General features: G+C 40.8%; 2 gene segments (V, D, J or C); both read left to right on the top strand.

The window, feature by feature from the left end:
- Window positions 1-14,928, top strand: part of LOC103674607 — a 34,850-nt gene extending 19,922 nt beyond the window's left edge. Inside the window, 4 exon segments of the C gene segment in view lie at window positions 5,236-5,286; window positions 9,752-10,081; window positions 12,105-12,152; window positions 14,626-14,928. Coding sequence covers window positions 5,236-5,286; window positions 9,752-10,081; window positions 12,105-12,152; window positions 14,626-14,768 — 572 coding nt within the window.
- On the top strand, window positions 1,049-2,513 carry LOC121105866. The segment is given in 2 exon segments: window positions 1,049-1,676; window positions 1,936-2,513. Coding segments are annotated over 2 exon segments (525 nt in total).
- Window positions 14,929-22,457: the final 7,529 nt, after the last annotated feature.

Raw genomic sequence — 22,457 nt, 5'->3', positions numbered from 1 at the left:
CTTCCTACAGCCAAAGAGAAGACAAACTGTTATTCACAAAATAATTCCTGAAACAAATAGGTGACTATTCTCTGCTAAGTCTGAATTCAAGTGTTGTCCTCCTAGAATAGCCATAAACACATTGGCTGATTTGACTTTAAATTATAAAACAACAACAAAATATAATAGAAAACAATAAAACAGTATAAGAAATAACGAAATATAAAACAAAACCTATAGCATAGTATTTTCTTCCCTTTTTTTGAAATAATAGAAATAAATAAAAATAAACTTTTTGGGGGGGGACATTATAATAGGATACCTGCCCCCAACACTTCTGGAACACAATCATGCCTATTCATTTCCTGTGTATGACTGCTTTTGAGCTACGCGACAGAGGTGACTAATTACAACAGAGGCCTTCAAGCAAAAAAGCCTAAATAAAATAATTGTTATATTTGTTATCTTGTTACCCTCTACAAAAAAAAAAAAAAAAAAAAGTTGCCAGCCTCTGTTATGCAACATAAATTTAGGGAATGAGTTTGTAACTAACTAAAACTCAAGATGCAATAAGAAAAAATATTAATAAATTGTACTACATTGAAATGAAAAAAAAAAGCTTGCATGACAAAAAGCAGCATAAATTAAACCTAAGGACAAATGACAAATCACTAGGAAATAATTGCAATCTGTAGAACGCATAAAGGCCAACTATCCCCAATATAAAAAATCCATTAAAAAACTGGAGGTAAAACATTTAAAATATCCTGTAGAAAAGTGGCAAAAGACTTGAAAAGCCAACTTTGGAAGAGAAATATAAAAATAACCCTTAACATATAAAAAAATGCTCAACTTCACTTATAAGTTAAAGATCAATTAAAAGTACATTGAGATATCATTTCTCACCCATGAAATTAGCAAGAATTTAAAAGGTGGCCAATACATTCCATTGCTGAAACTGGGGGGGCGGGGGGGGGACAGGGACTCATATACTGATCGTAAGGATGCAAAATACAATCATTTTGTGGGGGAATTTGGAAATATCTAACAAAATTTCATATGCATTTACCTTTCAACATAATAAAAGCCCTTTTAGAAATCTTACAGAAATGAAGAATGCCCTGAAAGGCTCACCAGTAGATTTAAGAGATATAAGGAAAGAATTTTCTGTAGAACATATATAAGGGTTAGTTAACATAAAGATAGGCCACTAGAAATTACATAAACTGTAATGGAAGGACTAGAGAGAGACAGAGACAGAGACAGAGAGAGAGGGGGGAGGTTGGAGAGAGAAGCAGATAATCGTTAACTCCTGGAAGAAGAAAAGTGTAAGAACTCTCCCCGTCTCCTTCTCCCACTCTCTGATTTGAACCAATGAAAACTGTAGTCCTTTAATAAGAAATGGCTTCTTTACACTAATTATCAATTGATGGTAACAATTACACGGTGATGAGAGGCATTTGCTGACAAAGGGAGCATGTAGCCCTATTTTGCAGGATGTTTTAGGGTAAATACTGTGGGCTCCTTCCTCTGCAGTCTATGGGTCTTAGCTGTGTGTGCAGAGCACCACTTCCTCTCACTAAATCAGCCCTCAGGTTTGCTCTGTGATCAGCCCAGTATTCAACCACCTCTCCTGACAAGACCTGGCACGATGCTGCTCCCGACACAGGTCATCCTGGTGGCCTCCCTGTGGAGCTGTGAGTGGCCTTTCCCATGGGACATTTCACTCAGAGAAAAAAGGAGATAGAAAGCACAGACTATCAAGTCAGCCATTGTGGGCAGAAGAAAGCCCGTATAGTTATTGAACCTAGGCTGATAAATTCCACCATGCCCTTGGATTCTTTAGGAAGAAAATGTAAACCTGAGACCCCAAGCTTGTCATTAATAGAAAACAAATGTGTACTATTTTAAGGAATGTCAAAATTTTGCTAACTGTTGCTTTTGTTTTCCTTTCAGATACAAAGGCAGACATTTTAATAACGCAACTCATACCATCCATTACCAAGAAACAAGGAAACACAGCATTTTTAGAATGCCAAATAAAAACAGGTGGCTTAAGGAATAATGTGTATATTCACTGGTACCGACAGAAGCCAGACCAGCCTCTAAAACGAATTCTGTATATTTCTTCAAATGAAAATGTGGTCCACGAACAAGAGGTTGATGAGGAAAGATATGAAGCCAGGAAGCGGCAGAGGGATTTGCCATCGAGTCTCAGGATACACCGAGTTGAAGAGGCAGATGCTGGGCTGTATTACTGCGCCTGCTGGGATACACTGTGTGGAAATGCTCCCCGGCCACTGAACAAAAACCCTCCCACAGCTCCACACCCCTGCAAACACATGCATGCTCCTTCCTACCTGCCAGAGGGACCTGGCTATTGTCTCTACCAGGCTTTTCTTCTGTGTCTGTGTCCTCAGCAAGTTCTGAGCTAGGAGCCCAAGCACCCAATCTGTGATGTTTTTTTCAGTTAGGTCACTTTATCTTCTATTTACCCCCCTGGGGCCTCAGTTGGCTTTTGTTAGTGACCTCACTGGTGTCCTAGTTAGTGTCCTGCTTCTCCATCTATGATAAGTTTCTGGGGAAGTAAGCCAAATCCCATGTGCAGAATGGTGTGCTGACTTTGAATGAATGAATGAATGAATGAATGAATGAATGAATGATGGCAGATACAAGCCTTTGAAGTGACATGGACCTAGGTTTGAATTCCTGCTCAGCCTCTTAACTGACAACATGATCCAGGAAAGTTATTACATCTTTCTCACAGAGTTGCTGGGGACTAAAGAAGGTTCCATACAGGACAGGTCTAGCACAAGGTCGACACATCACAGTGTCCTTTCCCATTACAACTAAACTGCTTCACTGGGCCATCTCAGCTAACACAGAAGTCAGGGATTCTTTAAAAGGCACATTTTATATTGTCCTCCCAACAATAATAAAGTTTGCTTTGTTTTGAAAAGCTAATAATTGTGAATAGGAAAAGAGTTGAGGGTAATAAACCAAAAGATATTTTTTTCTCTAAGAATTTTCTTCATTCATAGCAGAATCTAGAAACATCCCGGCATCTAAAGCAACAGCTACAGTCATTGTTAATATTCACCAAGCCTTGGGAACTTTCTGCAACCTACTGATCTGTAGAATGTACATACTTCTTTTTTTTTTTTTAAGATTTTATTTATTTATTCGACAGAGATAGAGACAGCCAGCGAGAGAGGGAACACAAGCAGGGGGAGTGGGAGAGGAAGAAGCAGGCTCATAGCAGAGGAACCTGATGTGGGGCTCGATCCCAGAACGCTGGAATCACGGCCTGAGCCGAAGGCAGACGCTTAACTGCTGTGCCACCCAGGCGCCCCAGAATGTACATACTTCTGAATCAAGTTGTGTGATTATTGTCTTATTTGTCATTACATGTAGTAACAAGACTTTTCTTCCCATTCTCACAATAGCTATATAGCTCCACATATTCTCCCAAAATATGGTGGAAAATCTCTAACTCAGAGTGAAAAAGAGCTCAAGGATAGGTGTGTTTGAAGCAAAACCTAAAGGAAAATGTGAGGATGTTACTCCGAAGGGAAAGATAACAATGAATTATTACAACATGGGGTTTAGGTGAGGTCTTCTGGGATCTGATAGTTCTTTACACAGGAACATAGTCAATAACACTGAGACAAATCTTACTGAGAAGGTCTTTCCTTGGTTCTGAAGCAAACCTTCCTCCCCCAGCCCTGCCTCTGAGGAACAAGGGCTGCTACTGCCTCCCAGTCCTGAAGCATGCTCATTTGGAGAGAATTCTGACTAGTCACTCGCAGTGCCAACCCCATGGATTTATGGCTCTTTGGCTTGGGTTTGTAGGTTGAATATACTCTTTTCTTGTATATTCACTGTATTTATGGCCACTCCCAACTTGTTCAGGTACCTCTGATCTCACACCCTTGCATTTCAAATGGAGACACCAAAATGAGAATCTTTCAGGATCAACTCCCCTTTACCCCAACACCAGACAGAGCAGTTCACATACATGGCAAGCAGTCTGGGTTTCCCTTGAGAAGGTCATTATCCACTGGTACCAACTAAAAAAAAGAAGAGTCCCTGAAATGAATCCTATGTGGCTCAACCAATATCACCTGTGAGACTAGTCCAATTCCAGCTTAGACACAGATAAGAAAAACAAATTTTTACCTGATAGTCAGTAAGGTCCTCATGTCCCATGCTATTGTGCCTGCTGGGATCTCACAAGGTCACAAAGTCAGAAGGCACCTGTAAGAAAACCTTCTCTTTCTCCCTCAACTCCTTTCTCACATGAGCAACCACAGCAGACCCTTTCCTGCTCTTCGTCACAGGTTCATAAGCTGTGGGAACAGGAAGGGCGCTTTGGACATACGTAGCCCAATGCCCAGACAGCAAATGGGGACATGGGAACCCAGAGATGGCAAACCCAGAGATAGCTTTTTGTCCAAAGCTAGTTAACCACGGAGGCAGGGCTACATGTGCATTTCTGAAGATCACAGAATAGCTTCCAAAAGGCTTCTTCCTTCAACATTTCAGAGAAATGGATTTTGTTTTCGAATTGTGGGTTAAATCGAAATCTATTATCTCATGGGAGATGACTTCTACAAAGTTCTTTTTTATTTCAGGAAAAATAATGTCATTACACAGATTATTTTCTCATTTTGCATTGTGTGATAAAGAATCATGTTGCCAAGTTGTAAAAGTAGCTGATTAAAAAATGGAGACCATTGTTCACATTTCTCAAGTTTATCTCTGTTGGTATAGCTGCATTTTGGGTTACTGAAGTTTCCTTCTTTAGAAATACAATCCTAATTTGCTGACGCAGCAGGTCTGGTGTTTGTGAGAACAGAAGGCTTCTCCTTTGATGCATCTCTGAGCAGTTTCACACCCTTGAACACCTGGAAATCAAAACCTCTTAATTCACTGAATACTTTTCCTGGTAATGTAGATAAATAGTTGGTTGACCCGTTACTCCCAATCCCTCTCTTTTTTCTTTTGCTTTTATTGTTTCTGGTTTTTATCAGCATTTCTCAGTGATTATTGCCTCCTTGGAAAACAGACATTTCGGTCAACTAATCTCAGGAAAACTTATAAAATAGCAGATGCTATGAATCCTATATTCAAGGATTTCCAAGGGAATCCAGAAGATCAAATTGCCAGTACAAGGTTTCTACCTGCTGGCCCTGCCGTGAAGCTCAAGAGAAGGCTGATGTTTTTGTAGAAGCTCTAACCAGTGTGATAACTCAGGCTGGATCAAGATGTTTGCACAAGGAACTAAGCTCATAGTAACTCCCCCAGGTAAGTGACTTTATTTTGTTTTGATCCTGTGAATGAAAAATTGATAGATGCTTTTCAGGAAAAAACAATGTAGGATCCCCTCAGTTTATGGACAGCAATTTTGCAGCTACTGGTCACTCTAGTGGAAAGAAAACTACTTAGCAAATGGTTTATTTCTTTCCCTGCTTGCAAGCAGATTGAAATATTACTTTTAGGGGCGCCTGGGTGGCACAGCGGTTAAGCGTCTGCCTACGGCTCAGGGCGTGATCCCGGAGTTCTGGGATCGAGCCCCACATCAGGCTCCTCCGCTATGAGCCTGCTTCTTCCTCTTCCACTCCCCCTGGTTGTGTTCCCTCTCTCGCTGGCTGTTTCTATCTCTGTCAAATAAATAAATAAAATCTTTAAAAAAAAAGAAATATTACTTTTAGAAAATACACAAACACTAAAATATACTCAGGATTGAAATTAAAATATTTTTAGGACTGTGTCTACAAACCATTGGTGTGAGTTATTGGTTCAACATGCTTTTTTTGTAGACAGTCTGTTGAGTGGGAAACACTTTATTTAACTACCTCTAGTATTAATAATGCTCCTTTCTTCACACAGCTCAGGATTACAGGTAAATTTTCTTTACATTCTTCTGTATAGGGTAGGGAAGGTAGGCAGGTAATGCAGGGGCTGCGGGCTAGTGCCGGTGCTGGCTCAGAATTCCCAGTTTGGACACAAGGGACAGCATGATTCTCGGAGAGATTGGTGACTCCATCCCAGTCCTTGAAGGTAGCTGCTACCTGATTTAGCACGGAGGACATCAACAAGGAGCTCATAGCTGCAGCAGCTGCAGGTCCCTAAGAGGAGGAAATGTTAGGTCCATTTGGGATTTCTGTGTTGAAAGTTTTGTAAAGATCGTACATCTTATTTATGTGATTCCAAAAATAACCAATGGAAAAGAACGAACAAAAATTGCTAAACTTTCATTTGGTCGAAGGATGATTAATATCAACCACCAAAATATTTAACTATGCAACGTATTTAAGAATGTCATAAACTAATCCCCCCCCAATTTCAGTCTAGTAAATTTGTTCATTCTTCATTAGCCTTAAGGATGAAATGTTGCCTGAATGAGGGAGAACATCTCAGAAGGATGTTTCTAGAATACTAGGTCTAGTCAAGGTTTCAAAGACTTTTCACAAAGGTGATAAAACATTGAAAAAATGGAAGAAATATATTTCGTTTTCCTTAGTGGTTGTGATCATAGGCACAAATGAATTCATAAATAGAAAAGCAAGTTTCTGGTGTTCTTTTTTTCCAACCGACTACATAATCAATGTAAATTCTAGCAATCAAGTTTAATAATGGTGACACAGACATAATTCATGAGTTCCTAGAAAACTGTTTTCGAGGAGGGTGTGGTGGTGTAGAGAGAAATATGGACTGTGACTCTAGTTCTATCACTTTCTGTATAATCTGGTTATTGCGTTCTTAAAATTTTAAAAATAAATGCTCATTCTGGAAAAAATTGGAAAAGAGAAAAAACAAAGAAAAAATTCAAATTTTATAGTGACACTTGTTATTGTTTTAACATTTTGGATTTCCATCCATTCATTTTATTAATGTAACAACAATCTCAAGTGAATGGTGTTATAGTATATGAAATTAAACATGGAAATAGCTATCATAAAAATTGGGACATAGACAGTGATAAAGAATTTCTATTCTCCAGAATTCAAAGACCACCCACTGGAGATCTTTATGAAATCAGGAATGTAAAAAAATATATTTATTACCATCTAGTCTACAGGTCGCTTTAGAACAAATGGTCTAATTTGTGGAATACTTCAATTTCTAAGACTCATTGTTACCTGCTTTTAAAAATTAAGAGAATGTAGGAGCACCTGGGTTGAGCATCTGACTCAATTTCAGCTTGATTCATGGTGGGGGGGTCATGGTATCACCGAACATCAAACAGCAGGTCAAGCCCCATGTTGGGCCCCGTGCTCAGCAGGGAGACTACTTATCTCCCTCTCTCTCTCCCTCTGCACCTGCCCTGGCTAGTACTCTCTCTCTCTCTCCGTCTCTAAAATAAATAAACAAATCTTTAAAAAAAATTTTTTTTTAAATGCTGAGAACGTAATAAGCCTTGTCTCAAATATTGTTAGCCTGACTATAAGGTGGTCTCATGTTTCAGTGGAAATATCCAGCCATAAAGGAAAAAGGGAGGAGGTTTTGCAATTTGAATATATACACTTAGAGTGATATGAATAAAAGTCAAATATTCACTTGTATATTTAATATCTTAATGGAATTTTACCCACAAAGTTAAAAATTATATCAATACAAACATCAGTTGAGAAATACTGCTTTTTTTGCCCTCAATTTCATTAAAAATTTTGTTTAGACTCTTCACACACATCTGAGACACCTACATTAGAGCAAATTTCTGAGTCGTCTCAGGGTCTGAGTGTCTGTTTGGGGATCCCCTTATGATGATGTCACTGGATAGTTTATCTAAAGAGAAAATGACCCACTTACAAAATTTTTTAAAAAGGATTTTTTTAATTCACTGTGGTCTTCTATATTTTGCAATGTAAGCATAACATGCAGAGACTTTCGTTGCAGGTAATATTTACCAAATCCATATTATACTTCTTTATTCTCTTTTACCAGCTCTACCTCCAAAACTAGCGTTGAGTGTATTTTAGCTTGATATCTCTTCAAAGTAGTGTTGTCTGATCAAAGTAGAGCATTGGAAGAGCCTCTTTTAATATGAGAGGCTGAAACATAAGGCAACGCCTGTTTCGTGAGGGATAATATTGGGAACAAAAGCCTCACCTTACGCTCTGGCATTTCAGTGTGTTTGCATTCTACTGTTTTTTGTCTGTATTTCAGAGCAGGGTTTGTAAACAGCTCCCATTTCTCATGTCATCTTTGAGGTAGACCTTACCGAACTGTCAAGCTCTGGGGCAGAAAAAGAAACAAGTTTAAATGCACGAACTGTTTCTCATTTATTTATACTGCCTAGTTTCAAAATCTCTTTGAGAAGAGCTTAAATAAAATGCACAGCTACAGGGGTGACTGGGTGGCTCAGTCGTTAAACGTCTGCCTTCGGCTCAGGGCATGATCCCGGGATCCTGGGATCGAGCCCCACATCAGGCTTCTCCGTTGGGAGCCTGCTTCTTCCTCTCCCACTCCCCCTGCTTGTGTTCCCTCTCTCGCTGGCTGTCTCTCTCTCTCTCTGTCAAATAAATAAATAAATAAATAAAATCTTAAAAAAAAAAATACATAGCTATGGTTAGGCCGTGAAATCAAACTAGAAGATCAAAAGCCCCGAGGAAAGCAGAAGAAAAGAGCCTGTAATTATCTAGCAAGAAACGTGGGTAAAATTTTATGTTCAAAGGTAGAAGGAAATGTAGTGGAGCCCATACTTTTTATTAAAATGACTTTTTATTATTATAAAATATAAATAACTCAGACAATTTAACTCCAATGTATTTTGTGATTATGCAAATGACGTATGTAAATGTGTTGTACAGGTTTATTTATCTTGGAATCTGGTTTCTAATTTATGTATCATAAAAATGATTTTGGCCATAAAAATCCCTGAAATAAATAATACATTATATATTTTTAAAATCTTTTAAAAAAGAAGCTTCCTTCTGAAAAAAAATCACTCTTAATAAGCTTAAAAAAGAATGTTGAAGGAAAAACTATATAATATTATTGGACACTAATATAGGCACTAACCATATTTAATCAAGTACTTTATTTTAATGCTCAGTTAATATTCCATTGAGAAAATTGTGGAAGTCCAAAATTCACTTTATGCTAAAAAGAATAAAACATCAAGAGTCTAGCTAAAGAAAAGGGACAGGAGGTAAAACCAGTGTGTTACCACCCAGAAACTTTTCAAGTTCATCAACTGATATTCAATTTCTTTACTTTAATGAATCAGAAGTATTCCTATTAAAAAAAACACACAAAGTTTCTAAGATGAAAATTAGATTCTTCAATATATTGACTAGAGCCTAAAATTATGTAAATATCATGTATAATTGAAAAATTAATCTTTTTTATCTAACACGCTTTTAAAATTAAAAACAAAGTATATCTTTGGAGAAATATATAGTGTCTTAATATTATAATCAATAAAATACTATTCCTACTACAAGCAAGATGTATAATCTTAAAATAAGTACATTATGACCTAATTCTATTTGTATCATGAATAAAAATTCAACCTTTGTTACTGATTTAGTATAAAAATAGGAGTTTTGCTACGCAGGGAGAAATCCTCAAAAACTTTTTCCTAAAAAAAAGAATATTATGAGCCACCCAGGAAAAGATTATTTTTCCTTTTCTTCTCAAATGAGAAATCCAATCGCTCTTTTCTACGGCGGATTTCCTCATTTCACTGTGCTGGGTGGTTCCAAACCACATGATGTTTGTGTGACTCTAATAATGTTTTAACTGCTATTCTACTGCCCCACAGATAGAAGCCTTAATGCAGACCTTTCCCCCAAGCCCACAATTTTTCTTCCTTCAATTGCTGAAAGAAGACTCCATAAAGCTGGAACATATCTTTGTCTTCTTGAGGATTTTTTCCCTGATGTTATTAAGATAGATTGGCAAGAAAAGGATGACAAAACAATTCTGAAATCGCAGCAGGGAGACACCGTGAAGACTAACGACACATACATGAAATTCAGCTGGCTGACCGTGACTGGAGCGTCACTGGATAAAGACCACAAATGTATCGTCAACCACGAGCGGAATAAAGGAGGAGTTGATCAAGAGATTCTGTTTCCTTCACAGAAAAAAGGTAGGTACAAGTACATATGAATGCAACCTTCCAGTACCCTCTTTTTCCCAAAGGAAATAACCCATCTTTTCTGTCAAATATTGATGACAAGAAACAAATGGAAACATTTCATTGATGTTGTTACCTTTAATGGTAGCACAAATGTCCTGCTATTTCCCCATAGAACGGAAGTAGAAGGGACTTTGGAACATACAGAGAAAAAGACAAATTCACTTGCCTCAGTTTCATCATCCAAAATATGAGGTCACACTGATGTTTTTGGGGGGTCATTGTACGAATTAAATGAAACAATACACATGAAAGCAACCTCACAAACCATAAATGCTCAAGAGAGAACCATCTTTGATGATCTTACTTGATCAGGAAATAAGAACAATTACACATCTTTCAGGAATGTTCTACTCAGCAGTCAAAGTCCTTCTCTCTTCAATCTTGCTCTACTCAAACTATAATCCATAAACAATGAGTTATAGGCTACAATAATTTGGTCACTGTGGTTGTAGTACGGTCTCAGATTTCTCAGATTTTAATTTTATATACCACTCTAAGGTGAAGTTTGGTAAATATAGATTGGGTGAGGCTAATATGTACGATCATTCTTCCATTCTACATAACGGATATATTACTTGCCATTGGTGAATGCTGCTCAGCAAACATTATCGCAGTCCTGGTGTCAGTTCTTAAGAATATTTTAACACCTGAACGTGATTATACATCCTTTTGATTCTTGGGATTTACTCCAAAGCCTATAGCTCAGATTTATTTTTTAAGAGCATACCAAAATAAGATTGTGTGGAGTGAATAATTTGCATAACAGAACCATATCTGTATGGACAAAGACACATCAAACAGAGAAAGGATAAGCCAAAACATGTTGGCACTCTCTTCCTCCATCCAACAGTCAATGATCTTTTTAAGGATTTTTGTCTTTGTATGCATGTAGGGTTTTGTTTTTGTTTGTTTTTGGTTTTTTTACACTGTAAAGAAATTCAACCCTCACCTCCATTTTATATATTCAGAAAACTATGATTATTACTTGGCCAATCTTTCTATCCCTGGAGAGAAGTGCACTGAAAGGCAGAGCTGCTGTAATAAAAAGGTCATTTGTTAAGAGTAATTAAGATACTGGAAGAGACGATGCCTGAGAGTCCACAATGGTGGCCTTATTATCGATTTCTACGGATTGTTTTACAAGGTACTTTCACATACTCTAGCTCATCTAAACCCTTGCGATGGTCCTTTGAGGGCTGACTCTGCCAATCACTGGTATGACTCCCAGCAAGTTCTTTAGACTCTCTACACCTTATTTCTTCTCATCTAACATGGAATCCTCCAAAATACAGCTCACGTCAGTGTCACTAGGGGATCAGATGACCTAATACCTGGGAACCTTTCACACAGTGCCTGGCACAGTAATAATCACTCAATAGGCATTGGCTCTCATTAGTATCGTGGTCATGTCCGCCAACACCACCCACCACTCCAAAAAATCACGTGCAGGAGTTGGGGACATAGGGAACATGAATGATTTGGAAATGTAGGGCCTCTTTCTTTTGCTAAGAAGGGGAATTTACCTAAACTATTAGGTATCAACCCTTTGTGTCAGTGGTGGGTGCTGAGGACTATACAGCAGCCGCTGTTTCGGGTTCTTTTTCCATTCAGCAAGTATTTATGGATCACCCACTGTGCGGCAGGCTCTGTGCTGGGAGCTAGGAGCACAGAAGGAAAACAAGATAGTCTTAGACATTACCCTCCAGTTGTGAGAAAAGAAGAAAAAAAATGCATCATTCATGACCTTCGATGTCTTCATGTGCAGAAATACAATATATGAATTGGTCTACTGAAATACACGGACTCAGCACAATCAGTTCTGGAATTGTGGGGCTCAGACGAGTAACGACTCTCTGCTCTTGGTTGACAAATTCTACCATCTATCTATCTATCTATCCATCTATCCACAACCCAGACAATGTCAAAGAGTGGATATGAACAACTGAATAATACTTGTCCTCATTTCTTTTAGAGCTCACTGCTATTAACTCTACGAAACCTTCCCTGAGATATAAAGATGGTGAGTGTTTGTCTGTTTGCCTCTATGTTATGCTACAGCATTTTTTCCTCCTGATCAACTCAGCTTTTGAACTCCCCTGGCTTCAGGGAGAAACCTCAGAATGGCTGGAGCTTGCAAAATAGACTGAGTGATATTTTAAGATAATCCGTCGTTTCTCAGAAGTCATGTTCACACCGTAAATGCGGGGTGGGTGGGAGAGGACTATAAATTAAGGCTGCAGTGATGTGCTCTGAATTCTTTCAACAATGGACTTCATTCCTTCTGTGGCCTTAGTTTCTACTGACTGAGGAAAATATGATATCAGGTGCTTCAGAGGTTTTTTTAAGTCTTTGTTCTTGCTGGTAGTTAATACCATAAACTGACACCGAGAGCTTCTTGTACAAGAGGCATGGTGCTGCCCTGTGAGTGCATTTTGTTTAATTTTCTTCATACTCACTATAAAGGGTTTTATTCCCACTTTACACGTGAGGGCAAGGAGCTACAATTAATTCAGCCCCTTGCACCACACCACACAGCGAGATCTGGGGCTTCCACCCAGACCTTCTGAATTAGCAATTCATACACTTTGCTCAGTTTTCTATTCTGCCACGTTTTGATCATAAAGCAAGATATCCCAAAGCCAAGTCACTGAGACAAGCGCACACATGGGGAGGGGTGTGAGTGCAGGGTTTCAAATGCCACAGACTGGACATTAACCCCAGTCTTGTAATTATGAGCTGCATGAATATGGGCACGGTAGTTACATTTTCTGAGCCAAGCAGGAATAACACGAATAACCCCTCACTCAGTAAATGAAGACATAATGTCGCATATGTGGAATGTCTAGCATAGTGTATCTCATTTAGCTGACACAGAAGTACTAGTTTCTGGGGGCGCCTGGGTGGCACAGCAGTTAAGCGTCTGCCTTCGGCTCGGATCCCGGCGTTGTGGGATCGGGCCCCACATCGGGCTCCTCCGCTATGAGCCTGCTTCTTCCTCTCCCACTCCCCCTGCTTGCGTTCCCTCTCTCGCTGGCTGTCTCTATCTCTGTCGAATAAATAAATAAAATCTTTAAAAAAAAAAAAAAAGAAGAAGTACTAGTTTCTGGCCCTTTCTTCCAACATATGTAACAAGAAAGTGACGAGGACCATTGGCTCTAGCCCTGCTGATCTGCCCTCCATGTCCAATCTCAAGGGGCCTCTAGACCTTAGCTAACATGTTAGTTGACCAAGGACCCTTTGTCAAGGAATTGTGAATACAGCATCACTTGATGTCCTTTTCCACACCAAGGCAAGAGCTAATGATTCTGGAGTCCTGACTCTTTGGAGATAAACACATAAAAGAAATTTGGGTGTGAACAGACTGAGCCTGATGGTTCATTGAGTAACCAGTCTGGCCCACCATCATTGACATTAATTATTTCTTGATATCATGTATTTCCTGCGAAACCTTAAAGGCTGATAAATGGCATTATCCTATAGCATCATAACTACAATAAAGGTATTCAGGAAAGACAAGCGCGTGACTTTGACCTCCTAAAGTCGCAGAGAATTTAAATTCGCCCCTTTCTTCCACTTTATTATTTTTTTAAGTTTTTATTTAAATTCCAGTTAGTTAACATACAGTGTAGTATTAGTTTCTGGTATACAATATGGTGATTTAACACTTCTACACATCACCCAGTGCTCATCACAACGAAAGTCCTCTTTGCTCAAACCTCCCAGCCACCCTACCTTGAACACAACCAAATTTCCATTGATAGTACCCTTGATAGGAATCTCAGCAATGCACAATGTGTAATGGCTAAGATGCTTCTCAATCTGCAATTCGTCTTTATATTTATGCTTAACTCTTTGTTGCCGGGAGTATTTATGACACGTGCAGGTGCAGAAACACCGAGTAAGTAAGAATGTGCTCTTGAACATTATGTTGCTGGGGTTAAAATCTTGCTGGTGGTACTTACTAGTGTATGACATCAGGCCAATTAGCTCTCTGTCCTCGATTTATTTGTAAAATGGCAATGAAAATAATAATCTCTTAGGTTATTGAAAAATTCAGTGAAGATTAAAGCTTTGCACACAAACCTCTTAAATTAAATGTCTGCCAATTAGTTAGTGATTAAAGCATATTAGCTATTACTATTACTCACAGGCATGGTGAGGGTGAAGAAATGGTAAAAGCTATTTTTAACCAATGCTTTTTCAGGTTGACTCATTCATCTAAGACATAGCCTTACTTTTTAATACTTTAGAATGTTCTAAGTGAATTTCCCAGAGGTTACTGATGGACTTGACCTGTAAGCTGGATTCTGAGTTATTTAGTGATGGTGGCGGTGGTAGTGTTGGTGGTGCAGACGTTTATCGTCAGGTTGTGCTGGTGTGGGGGAATCCTTCAATCTAGGTCATCAAAAATGTATAAAGTGACCCCTCTCCCGTTAATAAGTCCTAGCCCTTCAGAAGAACAGAAGGTGAAACTCATAAATGACTTCTTTCAGACACCCTGCAGCTGCAGCTCACGAACACGTCTGCCTACTACACCTACGTCGTCCTCCTCCTCAAGAGCCTGGTCTACTCCGCCATCACCGCCATCTGTCTGCTCAGGAGGACAGCGCTCTGTGGCAATGGGAAGAGTTCCTAACACATGGTGACACCAAGGACCCACTTATCTCCATTGGCTATTGTCCCTAAAAATGTCTGCTGAGCAACTAATGGGGGTTTCTCCTGAGATTGGTGTGTTTCAGTTCACATGTGTCTTTTTCTCTTGTGTCATTTCTGCAGAACAGGTTTACAAACTGGTATATTTCAGCTCAAATGTGTCTTTTTCTCTTGTGTCATTTCTGCAGAACAGGTTTACAAACTGGTATATTTCAGCTCAAATGTGTCTTTTTCTCTTGTGTCATTTCTGCAGAACAGGTTTACAAACTGGTATATTTCAGCTCAAATGTGTCTTTTTCTCTTGTGTCATTTCTGCAGAACAGGTTTACAAACTGGTATATTTCAGCTCAAGGGGGGGGCGGGGGGGGCCGGGGGACCATCCACAGAGGCGTCAGCACCGCTCACTCCTTAGTGTCCACCAGCCCCTCAGCCACGCAGTCCCCATGCCTCTGAGCACAGCCAACACACAGCTTCTAGCTGCATCTCTGGGGCTCTTTAACCAGATAATTGCTTCAAAGTTGTTTATTTTACACACCCGGACTGCCATCATTGCTACCTGAATTTTGTGCTGCTTTACATAATAGGTGCAATAAAAACAATCAAAAGTCTACTTTTGCATCTGTGTGCTTTCATTTGGTGCAATCTAACTGAGAGTCCAAGGTAAGGGGCAACATGACAATTGAGCCTTCCAGTTCAACATTGGTCAATTCCACATTATTCTTTCCGTGAGACATTCCTTATGATGCCTTCTTTGGGGCACTGGGCCCAGGGGAGCCACAGCCAGTAAAGGTGCCCAGGTTATTTCTCCTTAAAAGATTACCAGATTCAGATTCATTTGGTTGAAGACACTCTGGTGGTGACAGTATAACATGTCACATGACTGTCGGGTGTGCTCAGACCTATCCCCGTGTTTCACGGGGACCGTATTTCCTGATCGTACAAGAACCCCACGAGAGCCCCATTAACACCAGAAACGTGGGGAGGTGGAAGGGTTAAGTGCTTGAACTCTGAATCCCAAGGGCTTGAGTCTATAGCTATTTGGACTCTCTGTGCCATAATTTTATCATTTGTAAAAATGCAGATACAGTGTGCTGTGTCTCCTGGAGTTGAGTGGATGAGATGAGCTAATTTTGGGGGTACATGCGAGTCCTCAACAGCACCAGCATCTGCGGTTGGCAGCTCTGCCTTAGAAATAAGAGATGACACACCTGCTTGCACACACGTACACACTCCCTCAAGGTATGCACTAAGATTGACATGCAATCCCATAGCCCCATGTACAACAGTTCCAAATTAAGTCCAACACCTAAGAAGAAACTAAAAAAATAAAATAAATGATGTCGTGTGATGGACTAGTATGCATCTATGCAAAAATGTAGACTGTTGAAGAAACGGAAAATTAATCCGAAAGTGGTGTTGAGGTGGCAGCTGGCTAGCTCAGTGGAAGGAGTGAGGGACCCTTGATCTCAGCGTTGTAAGTTGGGGTCCCACAGTGGATGTCGAGATTACATGAATAAAAACTTTTTTGAAAAAAAGAAGGTCGTTGAAGAAATATGCACGGCAAGACCCTACTAAAATTGTTAGATTATTCATTCACATGTATAATCACATGTATTCATATTCCAAAATCACAAAACTCTAAAAATTGAAACTCAAAATCTTACTACAACCACTGTCTCTACCTGCCCAAAACTTACAGGTCACACTTTTGTTTCTTGCCCATCCTTTCAGTTTTTATTTAGACAAATATGAATTTAGTTATAAAAAATTAGTAAATACCCATAGATCTCATTTCCTTCCTTCTAACACACAGGTAGTGATAACGTACATTATTCTGCACTTCTCACTTATGTATCCTCGTGCTCTGTTTATGTCGGTATAAAAGAACACTTCGATAGCTGCAGAGTACTGCATTGGTGACTGTACACTTTGTAAGATACTTTATAAGATCAGTTTCCTGTGATAGCCCAGGGGATTATTTTCAATCTTTTACTATCATAAAATATACTGAAATTATAATATTATTTTTATGTCGCTTTGGACATGTGCACTGGTCATTTCGATAGGTACTGCCAACTTACCCCAATAGAGACAGCGCCATCGCACACTGCTTCCGTGATGTAGGGGAGTGTCAGGAAAGTGCTGTCAAACATCACGGTTTTCGGTCAAATAGTTTCTCATCGTGGTCTTAATTTGCTTTTCTCTGATGAGAATAATCATCTTTTCATACATTGAGTCCATTTCAATTTTCTTTTTGTGCAATATTTGTCCAGTCCTTTGACCACAATTTCTACTGAGTAATAATACTAACAAGTATGACACTCATTCATACGTGTGTGTATATTTCTACAAACATGACTATAAAACCTGTTCGATGCCTGGTTGGTGGGTGAACAAATAAACGATTATTTTTCTCCTTTTCTAGTGAATCCTTTTACAGCAGAAGTTTTTATATTTTAGCATAAAACAATGTCTCACTTAAAATGCAGAAGGATCTTTTTTATTTACCATCAGCTTCAGTTTCTGTGAAACGGGTGCTTTTGGAAACCAAGTAGAGGTTCCCATGCGGAAACGACATAAGACCCACCACATACAAAGAAGAGGAAATTAATTTCGATCTCCTTCTTGATTCTCAAGAATGTGATCAGACCTCTTTAGGCCAAATGCCTGGGCCTCTGCTTAGCGATCCGGACCTGTGTCTGCACGTGGAAAGCACCGAGGCGCCGAGGGGAATCTAACAGATGACCGACACCTGTGCGGGCTGATGTCACTGCTGGGGCTCCCAGGCGGTGTCTCCTGTGCTTCCAACTCCTTAGCAACCCAACCTGGGCAACCCTGGACGGGGAGGTGCAGAGAGGGGAGGGTGGTGGTGCAGGAGACAGTGTGGGGGGCAGGAGGGCGCTGGTGTGGTCATGGTGTTCTATTTTCTCAGGCTTGTTTTATCTATGTGCTCTGTCAAATGCGGTTGATTCGTGGAAAATGACTGAAGTCAAATCGGCCTCTACTGGTTGGGGCTCTGCAAGCAGTGGCTCGGGTGTTGAAAGATGAGGACAGTTAAACCACATCAGCTTGCTCATCTCCAAAAGGCCACAGCTAATGGGAAGAACATTTCCATCTGCACACGCACGCTCCTGCTGTCAAACATCCTGTCAGCTGTGGGTGGGGGTCCCCCTATTTATACCAAGTTCATTCCAGCAGCTGCTACGTGAGTTGGGGTCGTATGACCAGGACCGTGGAGACGCCGCACCCTCAGGCCACTCCGATGACAGTGTTCTGAAGGAAACAGCCCGCAGACTTTAACACTAGGTGATCCCCGACATTCCACCCGGATCTGTGCTTTTCCAGGGCAGGTGATTTACTGAGGCTCGGACTTTTGGCTTCATTGTGTCAGTGTGGGCAGGTGACATGAGACCCGCGCCCGTGAAGCTACCAGCACAGGTAGACCGCAGACGGCACACAGCAGGTGCTTCTTTCCTCACAAGAACACAGACACATGCAGGCCTGGAGTTCAACTGTGTCATTGAATGTCATAAACTCAGTCATCTCAGTCCCTCTAAAGGGACAAGTGGCTGTAGGGTCCAGCTGAGCAAGGCTCAATAGAAGGCTTGCACATCAGAGAAGTGTGCTGGGGGTGGAGCAGGGGAGGGCTGATCAGCAATGTGAGCGCACAAAGTAAGTGTCCCCGCCCCCACCCCATCCAAGCACAGAACAGAGAGGGGGCCCAGTCCCGGGATCCATTCTATCCAGCCTCTGGCAAAATATAACTCGATTGCTGAGATCCCCAGCCTAGGCTTGCACAGTCTGACTTCACAACACATTCTCACCCCAGACTTCACTCTTCTTGTTCTGTGCATGCGATCCGACTTCCGGGTGAGCCTTGACTCCCATGAGCATGCGCCCCATGCCATAGGTTCTGTCCAGCATGTGCAGGTGAGGACGCTTTCTCAGGGTACATGATACACTCACATCCAGCTTAGGCATCATCTGTGGGCCTGGTGTCAATGTGGCTCCCCTCCTGAGACACGATATTCTAACTGTGGCCACAGCTCTGACTTCTTGAGATTTGGGTCCCAAGGCCAAGCCCTCCAGACCCTCCTCACCCCTTTCTCCACCATAAGAAGCTCTTTCTGGTGAGGCCTCAGCCTCCCACAGCCCTCCCGGTGGCACTTCTGTCATTTGTACACATGGCTGGTCTGACCCACACAAATCAAACGTCAGTTTCCAGGCAACCAGCACCACTGCCACTGCGCACGAGTGAGCTTTCTTGAAGGACACAATGAGTAAAGAAGGAAAACTAATAGACACACTGCTTTCCTATGAAGCATTAAGGTAAACATACATGTTTGAATGAAGGAGCTCACCATATAATTTCATTCATTTTAGTTCAAATTAGCGAAACACATTATTTTTTTAAAAAATGGGCCAAACACAAAGGGAAAATGATGATTTTTCCCAATCTCCAATGATTTTTCCCACATCCCAATGATTTCAGACTGTGGGTTCAAAATAATCTCACACTATTTCAGAAGCATACTTCTAAGAGAAAGATGCTATTTCATGATGAAAATAATATAAAATGTCTGGTTACATCGTACATGTACTCACAGCCCTCCTGGCCCCCTTTGGGAATTCCAAAGCTTCAAGCCAAATCCATGATGCAAAACAAAAGAAGTAAAATGAATCATTTTGATATGTTGGATTTTATTACTTCTTCAAATTGTAAAAAGGGCACATGAGCATGAGTTAAAAAACACAAGGGAAATGAAGGCTGTTAAAAGAAATACAAAAGAAATCTGATACATGAAACAAAATTCCGATCTGCATATCAAAATAAAAAGATACTTTCTTGGGCTGCCTGGGTGGTGCATTCAGTTAAGCATCTGATTCTTGGTTTCAGCTCAGGTCCTGGTCTCAGGATCCTCGCTCAGTGCAGAGTCTGCTTAAAATTTCCACTCTCTTTGGCCCTCCCCTCCTCGCACTAGCATGCTCTCTCTCAAAAGAAATTTAAAAATCTTTAAAAAGAAAGCTATTTTGCATCATAAAAAAGTGTTATTCCAAAATATTCCGAAGTCTTTTGATCAGGAATCCAGTGCAAGACTTTGCCGCAGCCCTTCATGAACAGACCAGGCTCGATGTCACCAAGCACAGGACGGATCAGCGCATTCTCTTACCAGCCACAGGCAGGTCCTGAACAGACGTGATCTGGTACAACGTCTACAAGGTGTTACAGTAAATAAGTCCTTCATTAGCCATTCATTCAAGTCAGCAGCGGATGTCACCTTCAACCTTCAACAGCAAGACCCCAGCTCTGGTCCTTTTTTTTTCCTCTCCAGTGACTTCCAATGACAGATTTTCACACTTAGAGAAAGAGAGAACACAAGATGATTGGAGATGTGCTGTTAAAGGGAAATAGCTACACTTTGCCTTGTTTTTATGAGAAAGTCTGTGTGCTGAGGATGGGCCGTTACAGACACGGGTGAGGCCACACAGGAATTTATTGTAAGGTATTTGAGAATGGTGCTGTTCTCACGCCCCCATCTTCGCTGCGTCTCGACCACTGATGCCGAAAGCCCAGCTGGGCACGTGGGGCCCTGGAGGTGCGGGCGTGGGTCTCACTTGCAGCCACCCTGGCTGCCTCGGGGGGCAGTCCCCACCCGTACGGGCCCCTCCGCAGCTCCGAGCCGGCCACCACGTTCCTTCCGTCCTCACATAATGAGGCAGAGCTGCTGCTACTACGATTCACGTTGGGTTTCTTTGCTGGCGTTTCCGAGGCTGAAGTGTTTTCCTTGGACGATCAGAAGTGACAGAACAATAGGCCCCATCTTGAGGCCCAACACCTCCTTCTCAGACTGGACCACGCGTGTCACCTTGGAAGCTGCACAGCACTGGGGGGACATCCGGGTGCAGGGCCAGGGCAGACCCTGGTACCAGACTGGGCGGGCCTGTGTCCCAGCTCAGCTCTGCCACTTGCCAGTCATGCTGCCTGCGACGGTCACTCACCACTCTGGTCCCATGTGCTCAGGTGTAGACAGAGACACCCAGTGCCCACATCCCACGGCACTGCGACCCTCATAGCACACACACCTGAACATCTGACATGGAGACATTCTAGCTAAGAAGACAAAGACGAACTCAATCTTATGTTTAGAAATTTGGGTGGCAACGAGAATTATGGTCGTGGTCACTGTGTAGTGTATACAAATACTGAACTGTAATGTTGCACTCCAGAAACTTCTACAACGTTATGTGCTAAGTTTACATCAACAAAACAAATCTGGCTATATATTTATGCTCATATTCTTTGAATTTTACGTTGAGTCCTCTCAACACAATGGTACATGTTTAGCTGCTTTGTTGTTACACTTTCAGTTTCAAACACTTACATCAACTAAAGTAAGTTCTAAAACAGTTCTAAGTATGAAATTTCACTGTCCTGCTTTTGTCAGCTTTTTTTTCAGATCCTACCTCGTTGAGAAGAGAAAACGTATCCCTGTCCATTCGGGAATAATATACTTTATTTAATATTGCAATATATGTGCATCAAATTTTAAGACCTCCAGACTTACACGTGTTTAATCCTCTAGAGATTTAATTTAACAATATTGTAACTGTAAAATAAAGTTTTACTTTATCTGGGAGGAGGAAAACCTTTAAAATAGAATGCAGAACTCATGCTGACCTGTCAGATGGATGTCATCTCTGTACTACTAACAATATTTATATGGACTAAGAATTATTATCTACTGCTGATTTTCCTCCCCTTCTCTGCTGACAAGCTTGCATATATTTCTCAAGTGCAAATAACTATAAGCTTTGGTACAAATACTGTAACCTACTTATTTTTAAAAAATCGCTGTACCCAGTGAGTGAATGTGGTGAGGACTTCCCAAAGCCCAGGGGGATCCCAGATGGTCACTGTTGTGAGCTCTAGCCAGCGACCACTGCAATGACGGTGGCGGGTCATGCCTCATGAGCCTTATATGAATCATACTTTTAACCCTGCTATTTCACTTGATATTATTTCTCTAGGAAATATCTCTAACAAAATAATACTTGATTTCAATTATGTACACGTTCCCCCTAAAAACCTTAACGAAGTCTAAATGTGCGAGAGGAGAGGAAAAGTCAAATAAGTATATTTCCACAAGATATTTCACATCGGCTTCAAATTTTATTTAGACAGTTTAGAACAGCATGGAAAATGCAAATGTTATAAAGTAAGAGCAAGTATGTATTGAAAAAAGTGTATATATCACAGGATCAGATTTATAATAATAAAAGAAGTACAGTATATATGCAAATCGGAAAGACGAGATGAAAATAACCAGGTGACTTAAATCATTTCTGGATATTCCATACTATGAACAACAAACCGGCTTTATCATTTTTAAATGATAATTATCAAAACAGGGTATAAATAATATCAGCAGTGTGGCCACGATTATGTGAAATTACAGACAAACCAGCAGGAGACAAACTGCTGTCGACACTGATGTGGAGCAGAGTTTGACGGACGTGTCCTTCGATTGCTGCAGAATTCAGGAAACAACATTGGTGCCCTTGCCTGGAGCCGATCCCATTCCTCACCCACCTCCCAATACCCAGCTCCATGGGCATGAAGGTTCTGCCAAGATAGGATGGGCCATGAGGGCAGGCAATAAAATTACACAGT

This window comes from Ursus maritimus, unplaced genomic scaffold (assembly GCF_017311325.1).
Source record: "Ursus maritimus isolate PB19 unplaced genomic scaffold, ASM1731132v1 scaffold_3, whole genome shotgun sequence".
NCBI lineage: Eukaryota > Metazoa > Chordata > Mammalia > Carnivora > Ursidae > Ursus > Ursus maritimus.
This window is presented reverse-complemented; position numbering and strand designations above follow the sequence as displayed.